At 39.6% G+C, this 23,335-nt stretch overlaps 3 protein-coding genes across 3 annotated transcripts; 1 reads left to right on the top strand and 2 right to left on the bottom strand.

The window, feature by feature from the left end:
* The first annotated feature begins 427 nt into the window (after positions 1–427).
* On the top strand, positions 428–12,999 carry etnppl (ethanolamine-phosphate phospho-lyase). Its single transcript, XM_033651808.2, has 13 exons — positions 428–522; positions 1,004–1,122; positions 1,541–1,700; positions 4,853–4,927; positions 5,162–5,255; positions 7,190–7,306; positions 8,003–8,085; positions 8,358–8,583; positions 9,133–9,287; positions 9,634–9,723; positions 10,539–10,669; positions 10,821–10,891; positions 11,078–12,999. Exons 1-13 carry the CDS (start codon positions 464–466, stop codon positions 11,177–11,179), a joined length of 1,482 nt encoding a protein of 493 aa, XP_033507699.1. The 5' UTR covers positions 428–463; the 3' UTR covers positions 11,180–12,999.
* A 929-nt stretch (positions 13,000–13,928) lies between these two features.
* Positions 13,929–15,687, bottom strand: ostc (oligosaccharyltransferase complex subunit). The gene is made up of 4 exons (XM_033651771.2): positions 15,466–15,687; positions 14,956–15,049; positions 14,628–14,825; positions 13,929–14,482 (listed from the first exon to the last, which is right to left on the bottom strand). The coding sequence occupies exons 1-4, from the start codon at positions 15,602–15,604 to the stop codon at positions 14,464–14,466; spliced, it is 450 nt and encodes a 149-aa protein (XP_033507662.1). The 5' UTR covers positions 15,605–15,687; the 3' UTR covers positions 13,929–14,463.
* A 922-nt stretch (positions 15,688–16,609) lies between these two features.
* Positions 16,610–21,368, bottom strand: rpl34 (ribosomal protein L34). The gene is made up of 5 exons (XM_033651785.2): positions 21,287–21,368; positions 20,752–20,823; positions 20,528–20,627; positions 16,846–16,949; positions 16,610–16,739 (listed from the first exon to the last, which is right to left on the bottom strand). The coding sequence occupies exons 2-5, from the start codon at positions 20,814–20,816 to the stop codon at positions 16,655–16,657; spliced, it is 354 nt and encodes a 117-aa protein (XP_033507676.1). The 5' UTR covers positions 20,817–20,823; positions 21,287–21,368; the 3' UTR covers positions 16,610–16,654.
* Between the last annotated feature and the right edge of the window lie 1,967 nt (positions 21,369–23,335).

Below are 23,335 nucleotides of genomic sequence, written 5' to 3'. Positions count from 1 at the left end.
TGAAGTGCAGCTACATCAAAATAGTACATGTACTTACATCCCACCAGTGTGTGGCTGTTAAATAAATGAAGTGGCTACAATATCTGCTTCTGTTCAAGTGGCCTACAGAGTAGAATAAAATGGAAATTCGTCAGTAAAGTGCAGGTACAGGTACAATATGCCTACTTGAGTAAATGCACACTAACACATACACAGTTGTCGTAACATACATCTGTGTCGGTGGGTACCTGTCATACGTCACAGCACTCGAGGCACCTGCATACTGTTGTCAGCTGTAGGAATTCCGGCTAGATGGCAGCACGAGAGAGCTGCGCGAGCCGCCACTTATGTCCGGGTGTTCTCGTGCCTGTCTGCCGGTGCGCGCGCGCGAGGATGTGTGTGTGTATATACAGCCGGGTAATTTGTGCTCGAGCAGATGTAGCTAATTTTCGAGTACGTCGTCCTCCAGCTGGACAACATCAGGATGTCTGCGGAAATATTGGAGAAAAAGAAGACGATAGACCTGAGGAAGAAGCACGTAGGGTAAGATAACTGACATTTTGCAGTTGTATAACGCTACAAAGTTTATATTAAAGATGACAGGCGTTAAGTTATAGCAGCATAGCAGCTCTGTATTTGCCTGTAAACGTTATTACATAAAGTAGTTGAAATTTTTTTTTTTACACCAAACTTTAAAGAATTTGTTTCTGAAATACAATGTATTCATTAATTAGTTCATACATGTGTAGCTAAGCAGCTAATTCAATAGTGGACATATTAAGAATGTGAATGCTTTATCAGTGAGGTTAAAACATACAATGTGGTGTCTGTAGTAGTTAGTATGTTTCCATTACAGTGTTTTGCTGTTGCTCGTGACTTATAATTATAATATATTTACTTGTGTACAACATAAAACCTGTTAAACCAGGGTGAAGGGCACACCTTTACCTTTGCCTAACCTTCGTGTGTAGTGATCTTATCTTAACTTGTACACATTAAAATATCAATATTATCTCCTCCACAGGCCATCTTGTAAGATTTTCTTCGGCCATGACCCGATCAAGATTGTGCGAGCCAGAGGCCAGTACATGTATGATGAAAGGGGACAGTGCTACTTGGATTGCATCAACAACGTGGCTCACGGTCTGTACATCAGATCTATTTTTACACCACATCTATGTCATGGCTTATAACAACATAGACAAAACAAGAACAGAGAGTTGTTCTCTCTCGCAAAGTGTTGTGTTAGGTTTGTGTTCAAATATGCAATCAAAGCTTGAGGTGTCATATCTGAAGACACACTTGACATGACCTGATCTGCTCTACAAAGTTGTCACATAATGTGCACCTAATTTGGGAGTGACTAAAGCACAGGCAAAACAGGAATATATACAGGATGTCTGGCGCACCACATTGACCACTCTTTAATTTCAGCATAACCTCCAATTATGTGCCTTTGGTATTAGTTGTTATGGTATGTTTCGACCAGAAAGTGCAGTCAGATGCCTGAACGTGAGGTCCAGTTCTAACCCTGTGTGCACCCTTTTCCTCCTTTTCTCAGTGGGCCACTGTCACCCGGATGTGGTGAAGGCAGGAGCTCAGCAGATGGAACTACTCAACACCAACTCGCGTTTCTTGCATGACAATCTTGTGCTGTATGCCCAGAGGCTGCAAGCCACACTGCCTGACAAGCTGTCTGTGTGCTACTTTGTCAACTCTGGGTATGTCCACATGTCATCACACTTCTCAAATGCCAAAAAGGAAGATTAGCCAGACTTGTTTTTTTTGGGTGTGGATCAGTAGGTGTTGGCGAAGGCACAGCACGTATATTGATTGGCATTATATTCATGTCTTCTCTTCTATCTACTTTACTTACTTGAACTTCAGCCTTTCCCCATTAGCAGCGATATATTTTTGCTAAGTTGCTAATGCTATAAATTGTAAGATAAAAGGGTATAGTCCAAACATGTGTGGCTATGCTACTGTAATCAAGAAGGGAAAAAAACAACAGTTGTCTCAGCTGATCATCCTGCTCATCTGGATTTTCAAGTATGATAATTCTCCTGAATTAGAACAACAGCAATATTAGTCTACCTAATAACACTTTGAAAGTGAAAAGTTCCAGCTCAGCCTTCATGGGCCATGTCTAGACTTCCACAGAAACAAACTACAGCATTATATAACGCATGTCCAGCCCTCTCAGTCTTCCTAATAGTCATCAAACTGCACCAGTCTGGTGTGGTTACTTATTTACACCACTTGCTGGAGTTCTGCAGTGTGAACAGGAATTATCTGGTCAAGGGTAATAATGTTGTAGATAACGATCCATATACACTCAATACCAGACTGCATACATGTATTTATCAGTCACGGGGAAATAGGTGCCTTGAGAGAAGTTATAAAACAGACAATACAGAGACGTTATTACTGTAAGTATTTTCTAAGGTGTGTGTGAGATCTGGGATGAACTGGAACACCTCAGGGACTGTTCTTTATTTATCAGAAGAGGGATGCGTGACCCTCTGTTCCTGTATAATCCCACCAAATGTAGGTATGGAGCTAATGCAACAAGCAAACAGCGCACTTCAGCAGAATATGGCTGCATGAAAGCCATACACAAAACCAACAAACATTAATAAGCACACACATGCACACAGCAACATGTGTATATAATGACTGTTTTGCCAGAATAAACAGTTTGGAAAGTATGTCTTAGCCTTTATACGCACACAACAGTGACAGCAGCAGCCAGAATATCAGTAACTTGGCATGGTGGCTGGTCTTAGATTTAAAAAACTTAAAAGTTAAAAACAAAATGCTGGAGAAAAAACCTTTTGCAATCAATCAATCAATCAATCAATCAATCAATTTTATTTATAAAGCCCAATATCACAAATCACAATTTGCCTCACAGGGCTTGTGCAAGCACACAGGAATGCAGTTTTTTTTCCCGGATCTGTTTAGTGCAAACGGTTTCTATTTGGTTACATTTTACATGAGACGTAGAAAAAAGTGATTGTGATCACTATTTTTTTTAACTTAGATTTGAATGTGTGTCTTGATAGAAGCATTCCTCACACATGATGTGTTCAATGACTGTCAGAAACTTGAAAATCTGACGATAATTTCTGTTTTCACAGTTTCTAGCTCTTTTAAAAAAAGAAAACATGCCTTTTTAACCCACTTGCAGGTTTTGGACTTCTGATGTTAATCAAAATAAATACAAGAAAGAAAAAAGATTCCTGCACACTGTTGCCAAACTTGCAAAATATTTAATAGGACAAGGCAGCTACGTTTTGGTCATTACAACCTTCGTCAGGCAGACCGAAACGTAGCTGCCTTGTCCCATTAAATATTTTGCAAGTTTGGCAACAGTGTGTGGGAATCTTTTTTCTTTCTTGACCTGCTGAAGTTTTTTCCTATGCACCTGTTCAGGAGACTCTTCAAAGGTGTGCATGAGCTAGGGTTTTTTTTTTACTTTTTTTAAAAAATCAAAATAAATACAAAATACGACCATTTCGACCAAGTCGAATGTCCCTCCCCTTAGTCAAATCAAAAAATGTAACTCCCTTACTAGTGCTTAAAAAATAATAAATAATAAAAGTGTCTCACCCGTTTTTCACCACCCCCTCCCCTCTGATAAATAACGAACAGTCCCTTACTAACAGTGTTGCCACACATTCTCATGGACAAAAATGAAAAGCTTTGCCATGACTTTTAAAGGACCCGTAATAATTTTTATTTTTCTTGCCCCACTTGCCTGGCATTTTTCTAACGTATCAGATTCAAATTCTATTCACTCTATAATTTAAGATAGCCGGCATACGTGGAAGAAGAGAAGGAACACAGGGAGAAAAGAAAGAAGAAACAATGTTGTCACACATCGACACTTATTAGAGCTATGTTATGTCATCAGCTACAGAAAATAGGTTTGCCGTCCTGTTACCTTACGTGGAAGGTTATCCACAGAAGGTTTCTGAAACCCTTTTTTTTTTTTACACAACAAAATTCCTTGACGCCTCCAAAACTTTCAATGATTTTTACTAGCTCCATGACTTTTCCAGACCTGGAAAATGTGCAGCATAGCAACATATTAATGCCCACAGTTTTGGAATTAAATATTTAACAATCACATATGGATACTGTGTTGTGTGTCCACATTATGCCGTTATTGTGGCTATCTAGTGTAGAAAAAACAAGTCAAAATGGAGGCCATGTACAGTATGTACATGTTGCCAGCTCTTTTGTTTTGTAGTGTGATTCCATTTTCAGCCTGCAAAAGTGGTGTAGGTCACTAACTTGAGTGGTTTATGTGTCAGAGGTTGCCTTTTAAATTGCAAGTTAAAATATAGATAGGGCAAATACGCCAGAACAGGATCATTCTAATGAGTCTACAGTTACTGTTGAGCTGTCACGTTCATAGAAATGTAGATATAAACTCTGCTGATGATACTGTAGAACCAAGTAAAGAAAAATATGTTTCTGAGTTGAAATTAGGGATGTCCCGATGTGATCTTAAAGATGGGGATCAGGGCTGATCGAGGCATTTTTTAACTGATTTAAATGAGACCCCAGGACTCTGTATGGGTAGATACTCAATATTAAATGACTCAGGTATGGATCAGGAGCAAAAAAAAACTTGTTTGGGGCATCCCTAGTTGAAATAGCTTCAATATCTCACTGAGATTTTCAAGCGTACTTCATCTTTACACTCCATTACCAGTGTTTATAAATAGGTGTCACTTCATTTGCCCTCACATTGGGAAGTAAAACATCAAACTGTGACTGACGTACTTGTGACACCCATGGCTTCACCTGTGTATTTTGTGGTGACTGAGTAACTTAAAGTAACCCTTGCCCCTTTCAACTTCAGCTCCGAAGCCAACGACCTGGCCCTCCGACTAGCATGGCAGTACACAGGCCACAAAGATATCATCACATTGGAAAAGTAAGTGTTACTGCCCGGTCATTGTTCAAAAACACCTGGTACGGTGCCAGGCAGGCAAAATGAAAGCATGCAGATAATGATGAGCGATGAAAGTCCTTTTGTTCAGTGTATTTCTTATGATATACTTTTGTATGGTGAAATACTTCTGTCCTCAGATATCCATGTTTTGCACGCTCCACATGGTATTGCAGCTAAGATGATTTGGTCCATGGCCCGTGTTTGCTTTGTTTGCAGTGCGTATCACGGCCATGTCTCATCGCTCATTGACATCAGTCCTTATAAGTTCCACCACCTGTCAGATGCTGAGCGGAATCCATCTGTCCATGTGGTGAGTGCTTTTCCCTGTCTGCCTGCGTGCACAGTATTAAAACACCATGACTCAACTTGTACTCCTGGGTGTTGGCAAGCTACTGAGCATGCACTCGTTGCACGGGGATTAAGGTGTATAGATTAAGGTGTGTGTGTGTGTGTGTGTAGAATAGTCAGAGGCATGAAACACCAGTATTTTTTTCTACATATTCTGGAGGGCAAGGTGCAACCAAAGTGCTTTTGAACGGGAGGCATTTTCTGGTGACTTGAGGCACAAGAGTTTTAGCTTCCCCGTGAAAACACTTTTTTTAATCACAGAGGACAGCGAGAGGAAGGGTGGCGGATTATTATTAACCAGATAGCCCAGTCCTGAAGACCAACATCTCAAAACTACACAACTTACTGGCGGCTTTTTTCCTTTTAGTCAAAAGCACTCATCATGATAAGATGCTTCGAGAAACACAGTGATTTAAATTCTCCTGCACAATCACTGAATCTCTACCTGAGGAGAGCCTCTGGAATGAGGCAGAACAGGAAGGTTGTGTCCTGGGTGTATGCCCGAAAATATGCACCATAGGCAGCCATGTGCGAAATTGGAGCTATTTTTCCAGCTCATCTCCAGGAGTTGAATCGTAGGCAAATCATATTTCTGCAGTGTCTTTATTTAGATAATTGTTTGTTTGTAAAATGAGTTTCTGTTTCTGTTTTTTTAAATCCCCCGTCCATTCCAATAGAAGGGGATCTGAGTGTCACTGGAAATTAATCAGATTCAGTTTTCTAATAATATAGTTAGCTTTTAATGTATCCTATTGATTATGTCCACAGGATATTTATCTCAGGAGGTTTTCGACACACTGTTTTCTGGAGATACTTGAGAAATTAAGGATATTTTGAGTAGTGGTGACAAATACAACACAAAATATATGTATATACAGTGTGTTTTAAGCATCATGTTATTTGTTGATATGAGTTAACTATTCATGAAAAATAAATAAATGCGTGATTTTTGTTGAAAAACGGTCTTTGAAGACCTTTTTACTCGCGGTTTGATTCTCTGTCCACTGGAATGGTCAGAAAAAAAGTATTTTAATCAGTGCGTTCAGAGAAGAAATCTACCATTACAATATTTTGTGTGTGTTTGGAACAAAATTGGGTTCTGAAGGGGTTAAGTGTGACTCATACTGCAGACAAAAAGTCAAGCTATATGTATTTTTTAATCTGTCAGATCCCCCACTTAATGGAAGTTTTATACGAAATAATTGTTGTATGCATGTATGGCTTTGAGGTTGTTTTGAAAGTTAACCACACAATCTGGAGTGAACAGTCTGTGAGCAGACAAGCTAAAATTATACACCCAGAGTCCTCCCTGCATTGTGTTGCAGGCGTCTGTGCACTCTGCTCTTTTCCTTGATGGCCTTGGTGAAGCTTGATATGGCAGCTTGTGGAATACCCAGCTCTAGTGTCACATGCCAAAGGTGTGGCAAGTCAGTCTGCTTTGCCAGCATGCATATTTTTTTCATGATCGTAGACAGTAAGGGATTAAGCTGCGGTTGAAATGCTAGTCGACCAACATTGCACACAGTCCAGGGTAAAATGTAAACACAAAGATAACTTTCAGAGACATATGTAAAATCATAAACATATCCGCATAGTATACTGTTTTGGTTGTTACTTTTAAAACTTAATGTCACAGGTGTGTTAACAGGAAAATATGCAAGAGCTGTGTCAGCAGACGTCATAAATATCTCCTTGTCATTGTTTTCTGAGATGCTGCTGGACTAGTCTTGCAACTGTCTACAATTAATTACATTTTCTCAGCTATTTTTGTTATGCATTCCATTGTCAGATATTAAGCACATTTTACACGAGTACTGACACTTTGCATTATGTCTCTTTTGTGCCTGAATGTGACTCTGTGTTCGTAATAATCTCAGTGTCTCATCCCCTATACAGGCTCCTAGCCCAGATGTGTACAGAGGCAAATACAGAGCGGACCACCCTGATCCTGCGACAGCATATGCAGATGAAGTAAAAGATATGATACACAAAGTCCATGAAAAAGGAGGCAAGGTACAGTTTGTGTTTGATATTGCAGATTTAATTGAAAGAGAGACCTCAGAAATGTCTAACGTATGGCCTCACGTGTTAATTGCTTGATTGTCTTTTCAAAGGATGACTCTTTTTTAAGGAAATGGCCCTAAATTACAGAGGAAAAAAGTCATATATGACGTGGCAGTTGTTTTGTTTGTCGCCCTTTTATTTATTAACACCCATTCCATTTTCCACCTTCTCCACTTTCTTTTCTTTTCTCCTCTTTTACCTTTTCTCCCAATTCTCAGGTTCAAGCCGATCACTCTGGTTTTTAGACAACATGTGGAGGGGACTCTTAGTGTCCAATCTTTGTTGGCAGCCCAGCTCTGCTTCCAGTGGCAAGTGATGCAGGATTTTAGTTCAGGGATTATAAAGAAAGCAGTTTGCAATGGCTGTTTGTGCAGATATCAATCTACAGAAAGAAACCCAAACAGACAACGACTGGAGACGTACATGAATGTGATTAAATTTTGCCCTCCTCTGCTCTCTGTGTATAATAACTGTGTACAAGTGAATACACTGGCAAGATTTTTCTGCTTTACTTCACAGTGACCGACAGTAACATGCTCATGACGGAAGGAGATCTACGGGTCAAAGATGCCAGAACTCCTCCTCTTTTCCAGTTTATCAGTCTGGCTTTAGATTGATAGACCTGGTGTTTTTTCTCTTGTGCAGATTGCTGCTTTTATTGCTGAGTCATTGCAGAGTTGTGGCGGGCAGGTCATTCCCCCCCTGGGCTACTTCCAGCAAGTGGCAGAGTATGTACTCAAGTTATTCCAGACATTAATTCACGCTCAGTCTCAGTGCTTGAAAGTGTTTTTACTTACTCTTTTATGCAGAGCTGTCATTCTGAAATGACAAACTAGCTGCAGAACATTTAAAGAATCTTCTTTAGATGGCTCCAGACTGTGCCACAGTAGTCAAACCTGTCTTGTGTGTTAATGCATTTGTGAATGTGTGCCTTATTTAAAGAATGAGTAACTAACTTGAGTTTATCTCTACACCTTTGGATTTTTCTGCCCCTCTGCAGACATGTCCACAAAGCAGGGGGCATTTTCATCGCTGACGAAGTCCAAGTGGGCTTTGGGCGCGTTGGCACCCACTTCTGGGCCTTCCAGCTTCAGGGAGAGGACTTTGTGCCGGACATTGTCACCATGGGAAAGCCTATTGGCAACGGCCACCCCTTGTCATGTGTGGTCACGACCAGAGAGGTGGCAGAGGCCTTCATGTCATCAGGAATGGAGTATTTTAATACAGTAAGAGCATTATGGAGAATAATGAGAAACTGTGCAATTAATATATTGAAAAAAAACTTTATTTTGTGCCAAACTTATGCAAAATTCTTAATACATGGTTTAAGTAAAGGGCACATTTTTGAATTATCATGTAGTTATTGAGATCTGCAAAAAAAATAAAATTAGAAAAGCAGATTGCGGAGAAATTCCCAAGTTGACCAAAAATGCCAGACTAGATCCCCTCATCCTTGACATGATGCTCTTGTCCATATTCGCCAGGCGCATCGACACATCTGTTTTCCACATTATGGGAAAAATACATTCCATCCAAGATTTTCATTGAGAACCTCAGATTACAGCTCTTTCCTGTGAGAATAGTCGGGTGTCTGTTGGGGCGATAAGTTCAGCATAACCAAAAAGACTGTGGTGACTAAGTCTGTCACATATTTAATGCATCAAACTGTCTCAGAGCTCTGCCCTCAGTGTACAGAAGCTCCCGATGATCAATCAGCTGCGTGAACGTAACCTTGGTGTAATCTTTCCTCCACGTTTGGGTTTTGAATTTCTCAGTTTGGCGGTAACCCAGTGTCGTGTGCCATCGGTCTGTCTGTCCTAGACGTGATTGTGAAAGAGGATCTCCAGGGTAATGCCCTGCGTGTGGGGCAATACCTGACCAATCTGCTAGAAAAGCAGAAGCAGAAGCATCCACTGGTTGGTGATATCAGGTATGCAAATACACACACACAGTTACAGTATGTGCTACAGCTGATTAGCTCTGTGTATGTCCTGTAAAGCTGATCCAGAGCACTGCTGATTATATCTGACTGATACCAGCATATGAATGTCATGTTTCTGTAATCCCTGGACCGACATGTAATTCAGTGACTCCACAGTTAGACATAATGAGACATAGAGATGTCTGCCTTCTCTTCAGTATAATTCAACTAAATGATGAGATGGCACTCGGCTTGTGAGGCTCAAAACGATGATCATGATCCAGAACATGTTGCTTATATTCCTGAGATGTAAGCAGAGGTCAGAGATGACTAAACAGAATGTCACATCCTGCAGGGGGCGTGGCCTCTTTGCTGGGATGGAGCTTGTGAAGGACAGGTTGAAGCTCACTCCAGCTACAGCTGAAGCCCAAGAAGTCATATATAAGTAAGTGTAAGTGTGAGAACTCAGAGAGGCTGCTTAGATTATACTGCCTTGCAGCATTCACTGTTGTCTGCTGAGAAAACTGCAACCATGTTTCCTCAATTGTGTTTCGTAAAGAACACATATCTCATATCACCACAAAAAGCTTATACATTTACAGTGGGATAATAAAGTTAAATAATAATAACTGCATCATATGTACTCAATATTTGAAAGTAGGAGCTTATTATAGCCTTTCAGTTATTTAGTCATGACATCTCATTTATGTAGGTGTTTCATGTTCAGCTTTTGAAATCAAAATGCTGCCATTTATAGTATTTGTAATTATTTTTAAGACACCAAACAGTATCCGTTCAATCATATTAACCTTGACAATTGTTCTTCCTGTTCGTCATGGGTGAAAGGTGTGTTTATTGATGACATTACAACAGTGTCGTTGGAATAAACGCTCACTGGAGTCTCCTAATTAACAGCATAATTTGCAAAATGAATCACAGAATTTTAACGTCACAGAACTTTGTTTATCACTCATCCAGCTATCTCAACTGCAGGTGTTCGGCATCACAAGTTCTTGGTTCTACTAATGTTTGGGACCTTTATCAAGAGTGTTTCGAACTCTTTCACAGCGTACATTTTGCCATGGCAGGAGAAGCACAGGTGTGATTACTACCATGACTTAAGGCTGCAGGAGCCATCGTTAGTGTTATCAGTTCCACCTGTGCTTCTCCTGCTATGAGCAGTCAGAATGTCTGCGGTGAAAAACTTAACCACGTCATTAAATTGATACACAGTGGAGAATAATTCATATTCTCTCCCAGGCTAAAGGAACAGTACATCCTCCTTAGTGCTGACGGACCTCATCGCAATGTGCTCAAGTTCAAGCCTCCCATGTGCTTCACTACAGAAGACGCTGACCTGGTGGTGGGGAAAATCGACCACATTCTCACAGGTACGTCCCATGTTCCTGTTCCTTTTTTTCCTCTGTGGTGTTGTGTCATCTTTCTGGCTCGTGCATTATTTATGTACAAGGATCAAGGTGGACCGGTAACCTGCTATCGCTGAACAAGCTCTCAATCATGTTATTGTGTCTGTGTTTCCAGAGCTTGAGGAAGCATTGGGCATGAAGCTGAACAACACACTGAGTGTAGAGAATGAAAGCAGTAAAAGAAAGGTAAGTGTGACTCTGTTTCCGAAATTGTATCGTCTTAAAAGGTGAGAGAATTCAATAAACTCAAAGGGCCAAACATAGAGAAGATCAACGTATGATAGACAACCACAACACATGTCTACATTTTCTTGATTTTCCACCCTCACTGATTTTCAATTCAACTTGATCTCTTCACGGTTTTATCTCAAGCTGCCGGCTGATGAAAATGGACACCAGTATCACAGTGGGTTAGAACACAACAAAGGGAGCAGTCGAGGAGCTCCTCAACAAACCAAACGCCTCAGGACATAACGCTGCCTCCGAACAGTCAGAGCTGTGACGTAACAACACTTACGCTTTCACATAGTTAAAGAACTGGGATCAGACACTATAAAGACAAAAGTGCCTTTACATGTAACCTAATGAAAAGTGTTTTTACATTAATAATGATAGACTGTATATCTCTGAGATAGCAGTGTCTTCTCAGGTATTTTAATTTCTGCCAACATTAACTTGACCATGATTTTCAGGGAATTTTAATGTTAATAAATCAAACGGTATTATGTTAAAACATTCAATTGTTTTCGTTGCTTATAAATGTATCCCAGCAGTTTGTGGTTAATAGTATGTTTTCAAGTTTGACTTTCTGTCATTGAAGGTTTGTACTTAAATGGAAAGAAATAAGAAGATGAATATCTTGTGGACAATTTCAAGAGCCACTGATAAATGATAAGATGAATGAAGAGGGGAAATGAAGGAAAATATTTGTTGGGTAACACTTTACTTGAAGGTATTTACATGACACTGTCATGAACTTGTTATAAACATTATGTACATGTCATAAACGTTTGACTGCTGTCATTAAGTGTCATTCGGTTTTTGTAATGACAAGTTGACATTGTTTGGGTTGTCTTGATTATGACAACTTGACATAAAGTGACATTAGCAGAAGTTGTCTTTGTCATGACAAGTTGACATTAAATTTGTTTGGGATGTCCTGGGATAAGATAAGATACACCTTTATTGATTTTTTTTCCTTATCTGCTGCGAGGGTCATAAGGACAGAGGGATGTTGTATGCTGTAAAGCCCTGTAAGGCAAATTGTGATTTGTGATATTGGGCTTTATAAATAAAATTGATTGATTGATTGATCCCATAACTGAGAAATTCCAGATGTCCTTATAATGACAGCTTGACATTAACATAAAGACATCCTCTGGTAATGTCATGCTGGTTAATGTCAACTTTTCATAATAAGGACATCCCAAACAAATTTAATGTCAGCTTGTCATGACAAAGACAACTTCTGCTAATGTCACTTTAATTAATGTCATGTTGTCATAATCAAGACAACCCAAACAATCTCGTGAACATGATATCACAGGAACGCCACAAGGGAATTCACTCAAATTTGGGACCAATGTCCACTGGGACTCAGAGATGAACTGAGCAGATTTTGGCGGTCAAATGTCAGTGTGACCTTGCAACACATGTTTTTGGCCATAGCTCAAGAATTCAAACGCCCATTGACAAAATTTCACACTAATGTCTAACAGGATAAAATGAAGTGATTGATTTTATATCAAAAAGTTAAAAGGTAAACTTCAGTGTGATGATATAATGTTTTCTGTCCATTATTGAAAGCCGTATCTCAGGAACACAAGGGGAGACATTTGGTCACATACTGAATTGGTGGGTTGAAGATGTGTGTGAAGCATCAGTATTTAAGAATTTGTGGGGGGTTTTCAGCATCATCCATATTTTAAGTATCGTCTACTGTCATATGGGTGTGGACAGACATGGATGTAAACTGTAACTTGACTGGTTGGTGGATGGAAACAACTGTAAGGCAGTAATTATAGTTTTGTAGATCCAGTTTATACTTCCTGATTGCATTAGGCATTGATTAACAATCAGTCTTTGCCATATGTTTTATCTGTGGAGAATCTGATGCACAGTATTAGGACTAAGGGAACTACAGCTGTGAACTCCATTTCCCATGTGTATCTGCATGACAGCACAGGTGTGCTTAATTTGATGTCATTATAAGCTCTGGGATTTCCTTATGTCAAAGATTTGATTTATTGTCTAGCGAACAACAGCGACCATTAAATTCTTGCATTGGACTCAAATATGCAGTCTTCTTTCTTCCCATTTACTTTTGACTTTTTGGAATCTCTTGTCATAATTTGGGTGATCTTAAGTATTGAGACTTGCTCTCTAGCAATATATTTAAACTGCCTTGGATAACTTGAAACACAATCTAGACATAGAGAAAACAAAGACAGTGGAATATGAATAATGGCGAACAGAGTCACATCTTAATAAGGTACTAATAAGCAGCTTTCAACACTAGTTATGTTGTTTAATGTGCATATCCATGCAGCTGGAAAATAAAGATTAATCACTATTCACGATGCAGACAGTTGTTCCCTCCCTCTGAGTCTGAGGAAAGACAGGTTTAAGAGGTGCCACAGCCAATTACCTATTGTCAACAGATGGTGTTTTTAGCCATGCCAGCATCTTACGCTGTGTGTAATGGGGTGTACTACACGCACCACTGAGCCAAATAGCAATAAAGATGCACAACTGTGAGGTACTTCTGAATTTGATCTCAGGTAATAAAAGACCCAGAACAATACGGCCATTGATATATTGCTTGTGTCAACTCTTAATAGCTTTAAAACCTGGCATTAACTTAAGAAGCAATAATTATAAGCATCTAATAACGTTTGCGCTCAGGATGCATAACCATATGAAATCACGTTAGTGTTAAAAGCCTCCAAATTTGAGGCTCATGACTGTCCGGTGTTGCCCTGATACTGGAGGTTACTCCTCAGTGCAATGCAGCAAAGACCAGAAACACTACTCCCAGGTGGAGTTAGGACGCCACCTTCTGGGGGACAAATTACAATGTCTGTGAGAAACACATCTATCCATTGGGTATGCAAACAGCCATACACAAAACGTACATTAATCCTTGCCCAATGCAGTTCTTGATATGTTGATGTAGACTGTGTTTATAATGGACAACAGTATATACATGACGACTGCACAGAGCTCTGAAAAGAAGATTTATTTCAGGTCCGTGTACAAAAATGCAACTGTGACAAGGCTTTTTCAACGATTTCTTTACAAAAACGTACAACTTAAACATCAATCTGACTCGGCTCAAAATGACTCATACAGTGCTAATTTTGATTTCATATCTGTATCTCCATGCCAACAGCGTTCAGCTACTTCCTTTCCTTTTTCTTCTCCTGTGGCGGAGAGAAATTTCACCTGCTGGCACTTTTAACTGAAGTTAAATTTCTCAGGTTTGCTACGGATGCACAATACTCAGTGATGTATTTTATCCTCTGCTGCATCTGTTTGTTTGGAAATCAAAGAGGAAGTCGCTGAACACCAGTGAGACAGAGCCAGTGCGAGACTGTCAGTGCAGCCAGGTCTAATTTCTTGAGCAAGCTCAGTGCTTGTAGTCCTTAATGGTTGTTAATAATATCAAAAGGTTGTGTTCATCCTCAATTTTAGTTGGGTTCTGATGCATTTGATGTCCTGCGTCCGTCCAAATCGTTTCAAGTGCGCTCTCTTTGTCTTTAGCCCATGAGGTATCCTCTGCAAAGACAAAATATATTTGTTTAGACACCGTGACTCAACAAATGTCAGTGTACAGCAGCAGGATTGCAGACTGTAGGACAGATTTGTGTTTGAATAGGAAATATCACACGTGCAGGTGATTTCTCAACTTTAATTAACTTACGGCAGCTTCATGCGCATGAACACTCTGGCCATAAAGAAGCTGAGGAGCACGCTGACAAAACCGATGAAGAGCAACAGGAAGCGGTTGAGTTTGGGAATGTTGGGTGCGTTGGAGCGGTCCAGGATTATAAAGCCCAGGCCTCCCATCGTGAAGAGGAAACTGGATGCCAGTCCTTCCATAATGTACTGGCCGTTTACTCTGAAAAACAAATGTTTTCATTTGCTTTAAATTGTTAAGTGTTAATTTGAAAATGACATGGCCATCATCAAATAGCTCCTTGCTTCAGCTGTGGTTTGTTGAGATGCTCACAGTGTTTTGGCTGACATACCTGTATGCCAAAAAGGCCACTGGTCGCTGGTGTCCATGCTCATCAGTCATTGAGCCCACACTTGGAGGCTCCACAATAACATCATAGATGATACCTACAATACATGGGAAGTATGAGTAGTAGTCACACTATAAAAGAACAGGACTGAAGTCTGAGTAGCGTCACAGCTCATTAATCAGAAAGCTGATCGTTTCAGATGCAGAAGAGCTACTAAATCTGACTAATAGCGTTAGTGCCGCTAACCTCGTTTGACTTTTTGATTGTCAAATAGACCAAAATGCAGTCTGGTGCTAGCTAACTGTAAAGATAGCCTAACTTACTCTCTTATTCTATAACTGCATTAATGCTAGCAAGCTATTTTACCATTGCAACCAAAGCCTACAGTGTCCGGCATTATTTCAACCTCACATGAATGAGCTTTAACTTCTTTATCACACACTGAGACGATGTAGATTTATCGTTAACAAGCTAGCAGTCTTGCATTGACGTTAGCTTAGCAGAGCCATTTACCTCCTGTGATGAGAAAGTAGGACACGATAACGACCGCATACACAGTCATAGCCGACGGCATATGCAGCCATGATGGTTTCTTCAGTTTTATATTTGGGCATTCCAGCACAGTGAACGGTATACTGTATAATACCTCCATGGTTTATAGAAAGAAGTTGCCTATCGATACAGGAAAGCTGCTGCCGCTGGGCGAGATCCCTCTGCGCAGCGACTATGTTGACGTGTCCCGGAAGTACTCTTTGTCTACGTTCTATCATTTCTAAAAACATTGAACAAATACATTTTTATATGGCGATTTTAATATGAAATGCATTTCAGCAAAAATATTTTCCTGATGGTTTTATTAAATCTATGATAAATTATTTACCAAATTAAAATTCGGGTGTGCGTGACGTAAATTTAAAGGGACAGTACATAGGTCTTTGAGAGAATCACTTTCTTCGATACTGCAGTCTTTACTGTCTTTTCTTAAGTCTATGACCACAACCTTCATGAGTTGAGCAGTTTAATGTATTTCATTGACTTGGTCCAGTGCAGTATCTGTAAATGGTTAATACTGTAGATAACACAAACATATCAGATTTCAAACGGCTTTTGATTTTCAGCTGCTTAATCATAGCTTGATATTTACCTAATGCCAGCTCATATACTGATTCACATCAAAATAATTACTCTAATTCAAATCAGAGCTTTTCCAATCTTTGCAAAACCATAACATATCTGTGTGATGAGATAGAATCAAGAAACCACATTATCGTTGAGTCCCTTTTAAATCCTTCGGGGGTTCATCCACACTTCAGTGTCCATGCCAGGAAACAACTTTTCTAATAGGTCAGGCGTCATGTTTTCTGACAAAGCTAGTAAAAATGTCGACATTACTCTGCATTACTACTTGTCACTTAAAAAAATAACCCTCTATTAAACTAGTGACACAAAATCTTTAATTGTAGCCCATATCGTATTTTGCCACATGTAAAGCTTCATTCAAAACGTAGAATAATCATTTTCTTACAATCCTAACACTTTTAAATGGTATTTCTTCAAAATATCTGCAACAAACCTTAATCAATCAAGGCTCTCAAATATCACAAACCTCAGTCATACAGATGTCCACATTTTCAATTAAATACACCAAGGCATTGCATGGATTTGTTTGTCATTTTTTATTGTGGCAATACAAATACACATTTTACTTAGATTTCTGGCTCTGTGCCTGCGCCTTGAGCACCTTGACGACGATCTTCTGCTCCTCAATCAGGAAAGCACGCTTGATCCTGAGGGTAAAAGCAAAAGAGACAATTTAGACACAGCTTTAGCCATTTAAAACTCACACAGCGTTTCTCAGCAAGACAGTCAGGGATGAAGTGAAATGCTTCTTACCTGTCACGCACACACTTGGCGCACATGGAGCCTCCGTAGGCCCTGCTGACGTGCTTCTTGGTCTTAGAGAGCCTCATCAGAACCTGAGGTCTAACAGCCCGGATCTACGAGACAGAGCAGAATAACTATGAGACCACAGTACGCAACATGTACTGACTACTGACTGACTAGAGAATAAACAAAACCCAAATCAGGTAAGGTTGATGTAAATATATTCAGATGCAGTGGAGCAGCTTACAGTCTGCATGGTTAAAAACCAAACTTCAGACTGTAAGCTGCTCAACAGAAATGACAAAAAATGTTTTCAAGCATCCTAAAAAAGATGGACGATGTGAGCAATGCACTAATGACGAGTTTATGCTTCTATGGTCGCAACTGTAATACCTGTATGACGTCTTACAATTCAGTGCGCGGTTACGATGTGCCACACTTTATACTTAAATGTTCCTAAATCAACACGACTGCTTGATTGTGACCTCAAGAACATAATGTTGCTTACATTGCTGTGCTCTTCTGCTTACAGTGGTACATTTTGGATTCAGACCTTAGACCACAGCGAAACCTTTATGCACAGATTAGATGTACGGTAAGAACCAGTTCACAACAAGCAGCTCACCAATCTGAACAGTGCTTATTTGTGAGACCTCGTTCTAAAGCCAACTATTTAGAGCACAGATTTCATTAAGGTGCCTTGTTATGTTTTCAAGTGTAATATCTTAACTTACCATCTCCATGCAGGAGATTACACAACTCCTTTTTGATTGGATCTCATAAGGTCACATTTAGATACCTCCAGCCTTTCTTTGCCATTTCTGTTGTGACATTTATGGACTGACGAACATCAATTTTCACATTAATTCACTAAGCCTAGTCTTCAGTCTTAAAGTTGGGGAAAATGTTGAATAGCAAGAGGCAGTTCTAGTACTCCTGGCTTTAACCTTAAGGATGCAAAGTTTGAAAATAAAAAAAAACATCAGTAATGCAGTTTAAGTTTAAACCCTCACAGTGATGACTTAAGATTCTTCCATGGATAGATGAAAGAAAATTAACTACTCTTGTAAAGTTGACATGTTTGAGTATTAGTATGTTTTTACACCATTATGCTCACAAACAAAGGCTATCGTTTCATTACACCAAGTCCAAGGAGTTGTGTTGATATTGTTGCAGCAATTGAAGCATTTGCTTGTGACTTTACAGGCTACACTAGGAACATCCACCTATTCAGTGCATAGTCACATCCAATGCAGACAACCAATTTAAGTTAAAAAGTCACATTAAAGCTATAGTCTGCAACCCTAATGAAAATAATTTAAACTGTCACTATATCCACACAGCAGTACATGAGGTGCGAAGAATAATTATATTCCTTTGCCACCTCATATTGCTTCTAATGGCCTTAATGCATGTGAACAACCAACCAATCAGAGCAGCTGTCACTGCTGGCAAACTACAGTCAAACTAGGCAGCACTGATCAAATACAAATCAAGATGATGTTGTTGCCCATTACTCAACTTACTTGCACGTTTTCAGAAAAAGATTTAAGCATTTTGTTTTTCTGTAAATTGAGAACGCTGGTCCAGTCAGTGGGTAGTGCTTAGTACTTTGGTTGATTATTTCTAAAACGGCAGTCAGATCACAAAACTCATTTTATGGGTAAACGGTACACTAAAATGTTTCTGAAAACAAGTGAAGTGAGAAACATGCAATGCAGTAACAGAATTTCAACTATTTGATCACAGTTGCCTAGTTTGACTGCAGTTCAAAGAAACTGACATCACTGAGACAGGGCTTGACGCTAACTTTCTTCCCAAGGAGCACATGTGCTCCTAAGTTGAAAAAGTAAGGAGCGCACAAAGAACTTTAGGGGCACAATGTAAATTGATCAAATAATGTGTTTTCCGTAATAAACGTGATGCAAATAGACATTTACAAGCAAAATTATTTAATGAATTTGTATACAAAATGTACAGAAAGGTAAAATCATCAAGTTTTGAAAAAGTATTGCAATTTAATTTTGTCTTTAATGTTATTATCTTATATATATTGTCTTTGCAATATGATGATCTTATATAATGTTATTACTATCCTAAAACATTCTCCAGGTCCTCTGAAACTCTGCAGGACTTAAGCCTCTTTCACACAGAGCATGATTTTTGCGGCGCCCACTGCGGGGTAGGGCGCAGAGCAAGTGGAGAGCAAGGCGCGCAAGACAGGATTTGAGGTACAGGCTTGTTCAGGAGCTACAGCTCCATGGTGACCGCTTCCGGGTCTACTTCAGGCTCTTCTCTGCTATTGGACACGCCAAGGTATCGTCACAGTGCGTTGTGGTGAAATTAAAAAAAATTCATTTGGCACGCAAACGCCGCGGCATCAGCTCGGCGGCAGAACAGTGCGCTCTTGTGCCGCGGTAGCACATACACAATGAATGGGTTCGTCGGCGGAGGTCTGCGCTTTGCGCGCTCTGTGTGAAAAGGGCTTTATTTCCACCCTGCCCAGCAGCGGTACCGTGGCGAACGGTCCCTAACTGCAGGGAGAACTGAGCAGGTGTCACCGGAGGTCCGCCGCTTTTCCCGGTCCCTCGTCTCCACTACACTTTGACTTATTTCCACCCAGCGGACAGCCTGGCCGTGGAGAACGGAGCAGGCTTCCCCGTAGGTCCGCCGCTTCCTCCACACTTTGACTTATTTCCACGCTGCCGACAGTGGGACTTATATTCAGACAGTGGCTTGGAAAACCGCCCATAACCGTGTCACACGGGGAAGAGGGAATGCGGCTGGAGTTCCTCCAACATTTGCGGTTAGATTACCACATTTTTTAATTGACAAAAATATAGGCTGCTTCGGCTGATTTTTTTATGCGCACATGTGCCCCTGAATATTTTTTACAGTTCGCACACACCTATTTTTAGTCGCAAATGCGAGTGAAACGCTCGCACTGTCGAGCCCTGCTGAGAGCTGCGTTCCAGACTCCTCAGCTCTGATTGGTTTACAGTTCACAACTTTAGATTATAGAAGATGCAATTAGAGGCAATAGGAGGAGGGGGGAACTAGGGGTGTGCCATATCATATTATTCAAAATACTATCAGTGTAATTTATATGATCAAAAACTCATTTACCCACAATATTTCAACTTGACATACTGACATCATACCGTTACCCACGGCAACATCAAGTATGGCTGAAAAGTGACATTATTACCGACTCCACCGTAGTTCTAAGAAGAGAAGCAACTTCAGTAGTATGAAAGTAACTGAGGCATCATTATGCCGAGGCGTCCTGAATGTCCTATGAACAGCCCCAGACTTCTCACTCTTTTAGCAAGTTACCGCTCAGAGGAAACTCATTCACAGACTACACTTTTCTGCACTTGTGGAAGTAGTGACAGCCAATATAACCAAGTCTTTATATAGGAATGTTACCAAGTGTAGCTTAAAACTTCAAGGTTTGTGTGGGAAAACAAGAGAAAACTGAATTCCCTACTACAGTTTGAACTGTTCTGCAGTAAAGGATTTGAGAGGAATATCAACCATGCCTACTGCTTCTTGCTGTTATTATATTGATGGCAGTATAGGCACGCACACTTTTACTGCATGCACCAGTTCACCCAAGAGAGATGCCCCATACATACTGCTTGCTGAGGCAAGTAAAGAACATTCACCACACTATAATGTGTTTACTTACACCACGCAGTCTTCCTGGGCAGATGCCACATGCCGACTTGGGAGCTTTGCCGACCTTCTTGGTGTACAGGTACACAATACGGTTACCAGGCGTCCGGGACCTGCAGGACAGCACGGTAACAATATTAACGTGCAGCTACAACACTGATGGGACATAAATGAGGATGAGTCTGTCAGCTTCCCAAGCAGGCGACATAACAGAGTCAGCGTAGAGTTGGAACTTACAGTCTGGTTTTGTTGGAGGCGGTGTTGTAGGACAACCTACGACGGTAAGTGAGGCGCTGCACCATGATGAAGCTGAAAAGAAATACAACGCTCGGTTAATGTTGGTACATGATGCTAAGATGCTAACTATGCTAGCCGTGCTGTCTTACGACTCAAGACGTGATTTATACCGGCTAATATTGACGTTAATTTATCAAACACTGACCGAATTTATGTGAGCTAACAACTTCAATTGAAAAGAATATTATTTATACTTAAATTCAGCGTAAAAACATAAGTTCAGTGTAGCTGTTAGCTATGGCAGCTCTGCTATATTCAGTTCAGTCTTCAGTTAGCGGCCTTGTAGACCCGGGAACGACATCTTAAATATGTCTCATAATATCCACAAACACATGAAATTGTAGCATCATTAGAGACAAAGACTTGTTCTTAGTATCATCTTTACTCGAAATCAACCATATTTTGTTGTACAACGTAGGATTACAGTGGATAATAAAATCATAATGTTTCAGAGAAAAGCAGGGCGCCGCCATACCTGCTGTCGCCGTAACCGGAAGAGGAAGGACCAAGGCGGAAGTTAAAGGTTAAAGTCTCTCCATCCCCGTTATTTCAAGACCGCTGGCTCTTATTCTGCCTCCTGCTGGTGTTTCGTTTTTACTACGCACGCACACACACACACACACACACACACACACACACACACACACGCTGAGGTCAGTGTAAAAAGTATTGTTTATGGGGTTTATTTTGAAATAACATAAGCCAATAGCTCATTTTACTTTGAAATAATTTGCCTGCGAGCACATTTACAAAGCAATGGCATATAAAACATAATAAAGGATATAGATTTACAATAAAAGAGTAAAGAAACAAAGATACAAAATGTAAAATTAATTACCAAATGATTTACAATTAAAAAATAGCAAAAGTGTAGACAAGGATTATTTTAAAAAATTAAAAAAATAATAAAAATTGCGGTCATTACATGGTAAAGTAGGCAGTGTAAAAAAGGAAGGTTTTCATCATCTGAGTCATAGAAGGTTCATATTTTATAAGCATTTCAGAGATATATTTGGGCGCTGAGCCCCAGAGTGGTTTATACACAAGCAGCAAGATTTTGAAATCAATTCTCTGAGTGACAGGTAGCCAGTGTTGGGACTTTAGAACTGGAGGAATGTGGTCATGTGGTCCTTGTTTTTTGTCAGGACATGGGCAGCAGCATTCTGAATAAGCTGAAGTTGCAGAACAGCTTGTTTTGAAAGTCCTACAAACAGATCGTTGCAGTAATCTAATTTACTGGAAATAAAGGCGTGGGTGAGCCTTTCAAGGTGTTGCTTTGACATTATTCCTCCGACTCCCACAGTGTTTTTAAATGGTAAGAGGCAGATGACATGACAGATTTGATCGGTTTTTTTTTCCATTGTCTTATCTTTGTTGAGTTGGAGAAAATTTTGATGCATCCAATCACTGATTTGCTACAGTGACACAGATGGTCTACAGGTCCAAAACCACCTGGTGAAAGCAATGTGTATATTTGTGTGTCATCTGCATAATTATGGTAGGCTACTTTATTACAACAAATTAAATTAGATTGCAACAAATTAAACAAATATAATGTGAATGATATTTTAAAAAATAATTAAAACTAAATGACACTAAAATATCATACATAGCACATACCTAATATACCACAAACATAGTCTCTTTAAAACCATTTGCAAACTGAATCAGCTTACTGTGCAATAACATGTATAGGCTAGATTTCTATGTCTTTACAGTAGCTTAAATACACTATCGTGTAAGGTGTGTACGATAAGTAAAAGGTGTATATAGTACATATAGATTTTATTATATTTTATCTTATTTTCATTTTATTTATAACTAACTAGTAGTTTTGGAATATTTTTATCCTCTAGTTATTCTCTTCTTTTGTTCCTCCTGCTTTGGACTCTTGAGCTGCTGTAACATATGTGTTGTAAGTCTTAGCCTATCTTATCTTATCTTATCTTAGCTATACAGGCTAAAGAAGATTAGCCTAAATTTCTTTGAAATCGGCCTAAATAGGCTACAGTTCCACTTGAATTAGCATTTCACACACCATTTATTCAAGTTGTGTTGCTTGCAGATTGCAACAGTGTCGCAACTTTTTTCACTTTGATATGTCTTATGTTTTTTTAATAAGTGTCAAGGCCCATTTAATGGACATCACCCTGTGATTCAGCTCTTTTTTCAAAACACTTAAACATTAAAAAGGAAAATAGAGCTTACTCCACTTTTTAACCACTTGTGAGTTAATTGCTTTCTTAACAAACAATAAAAAATCTCAGGTTTTCTTATGGTCTCATATCAGCAACTTCACTGTATATAACCTGAGTGCATGGCATCTACAAAAATCCTACAGGGTGCTTGGTGCTCCCATTGATGTCCCATTCTTGCAAGTCATTAAGTCACAACAGAATCACAACAAATAATTATTTTTATATTTATATGTTATATTTAATTTATCATTGTTGTGCCAAAGGTGAATCTTACATTCTACAATTCCAAAATGTGCAGCCTGTACACTTAATAAAATAAAAAATGT

This window comes from Epinephelus lanceolatus, chromosome 22, assembly GCF_041903045.1.
Source record: "Epinephelus lanceolatus isolate andai-2023 chromosome 22, ASM4190304v1, whole genome shotgun sequence".
Classification (NCBI taxonomy): Eukaryota; Metazoa; Chordata; class Actinopteri; order Perciformes; family Serranidae; genus Epinephelus; species Epinephelus lanceolatus.
This window is presented reverse-complemented; position numbering and strand designations above follow the sequence as displayed.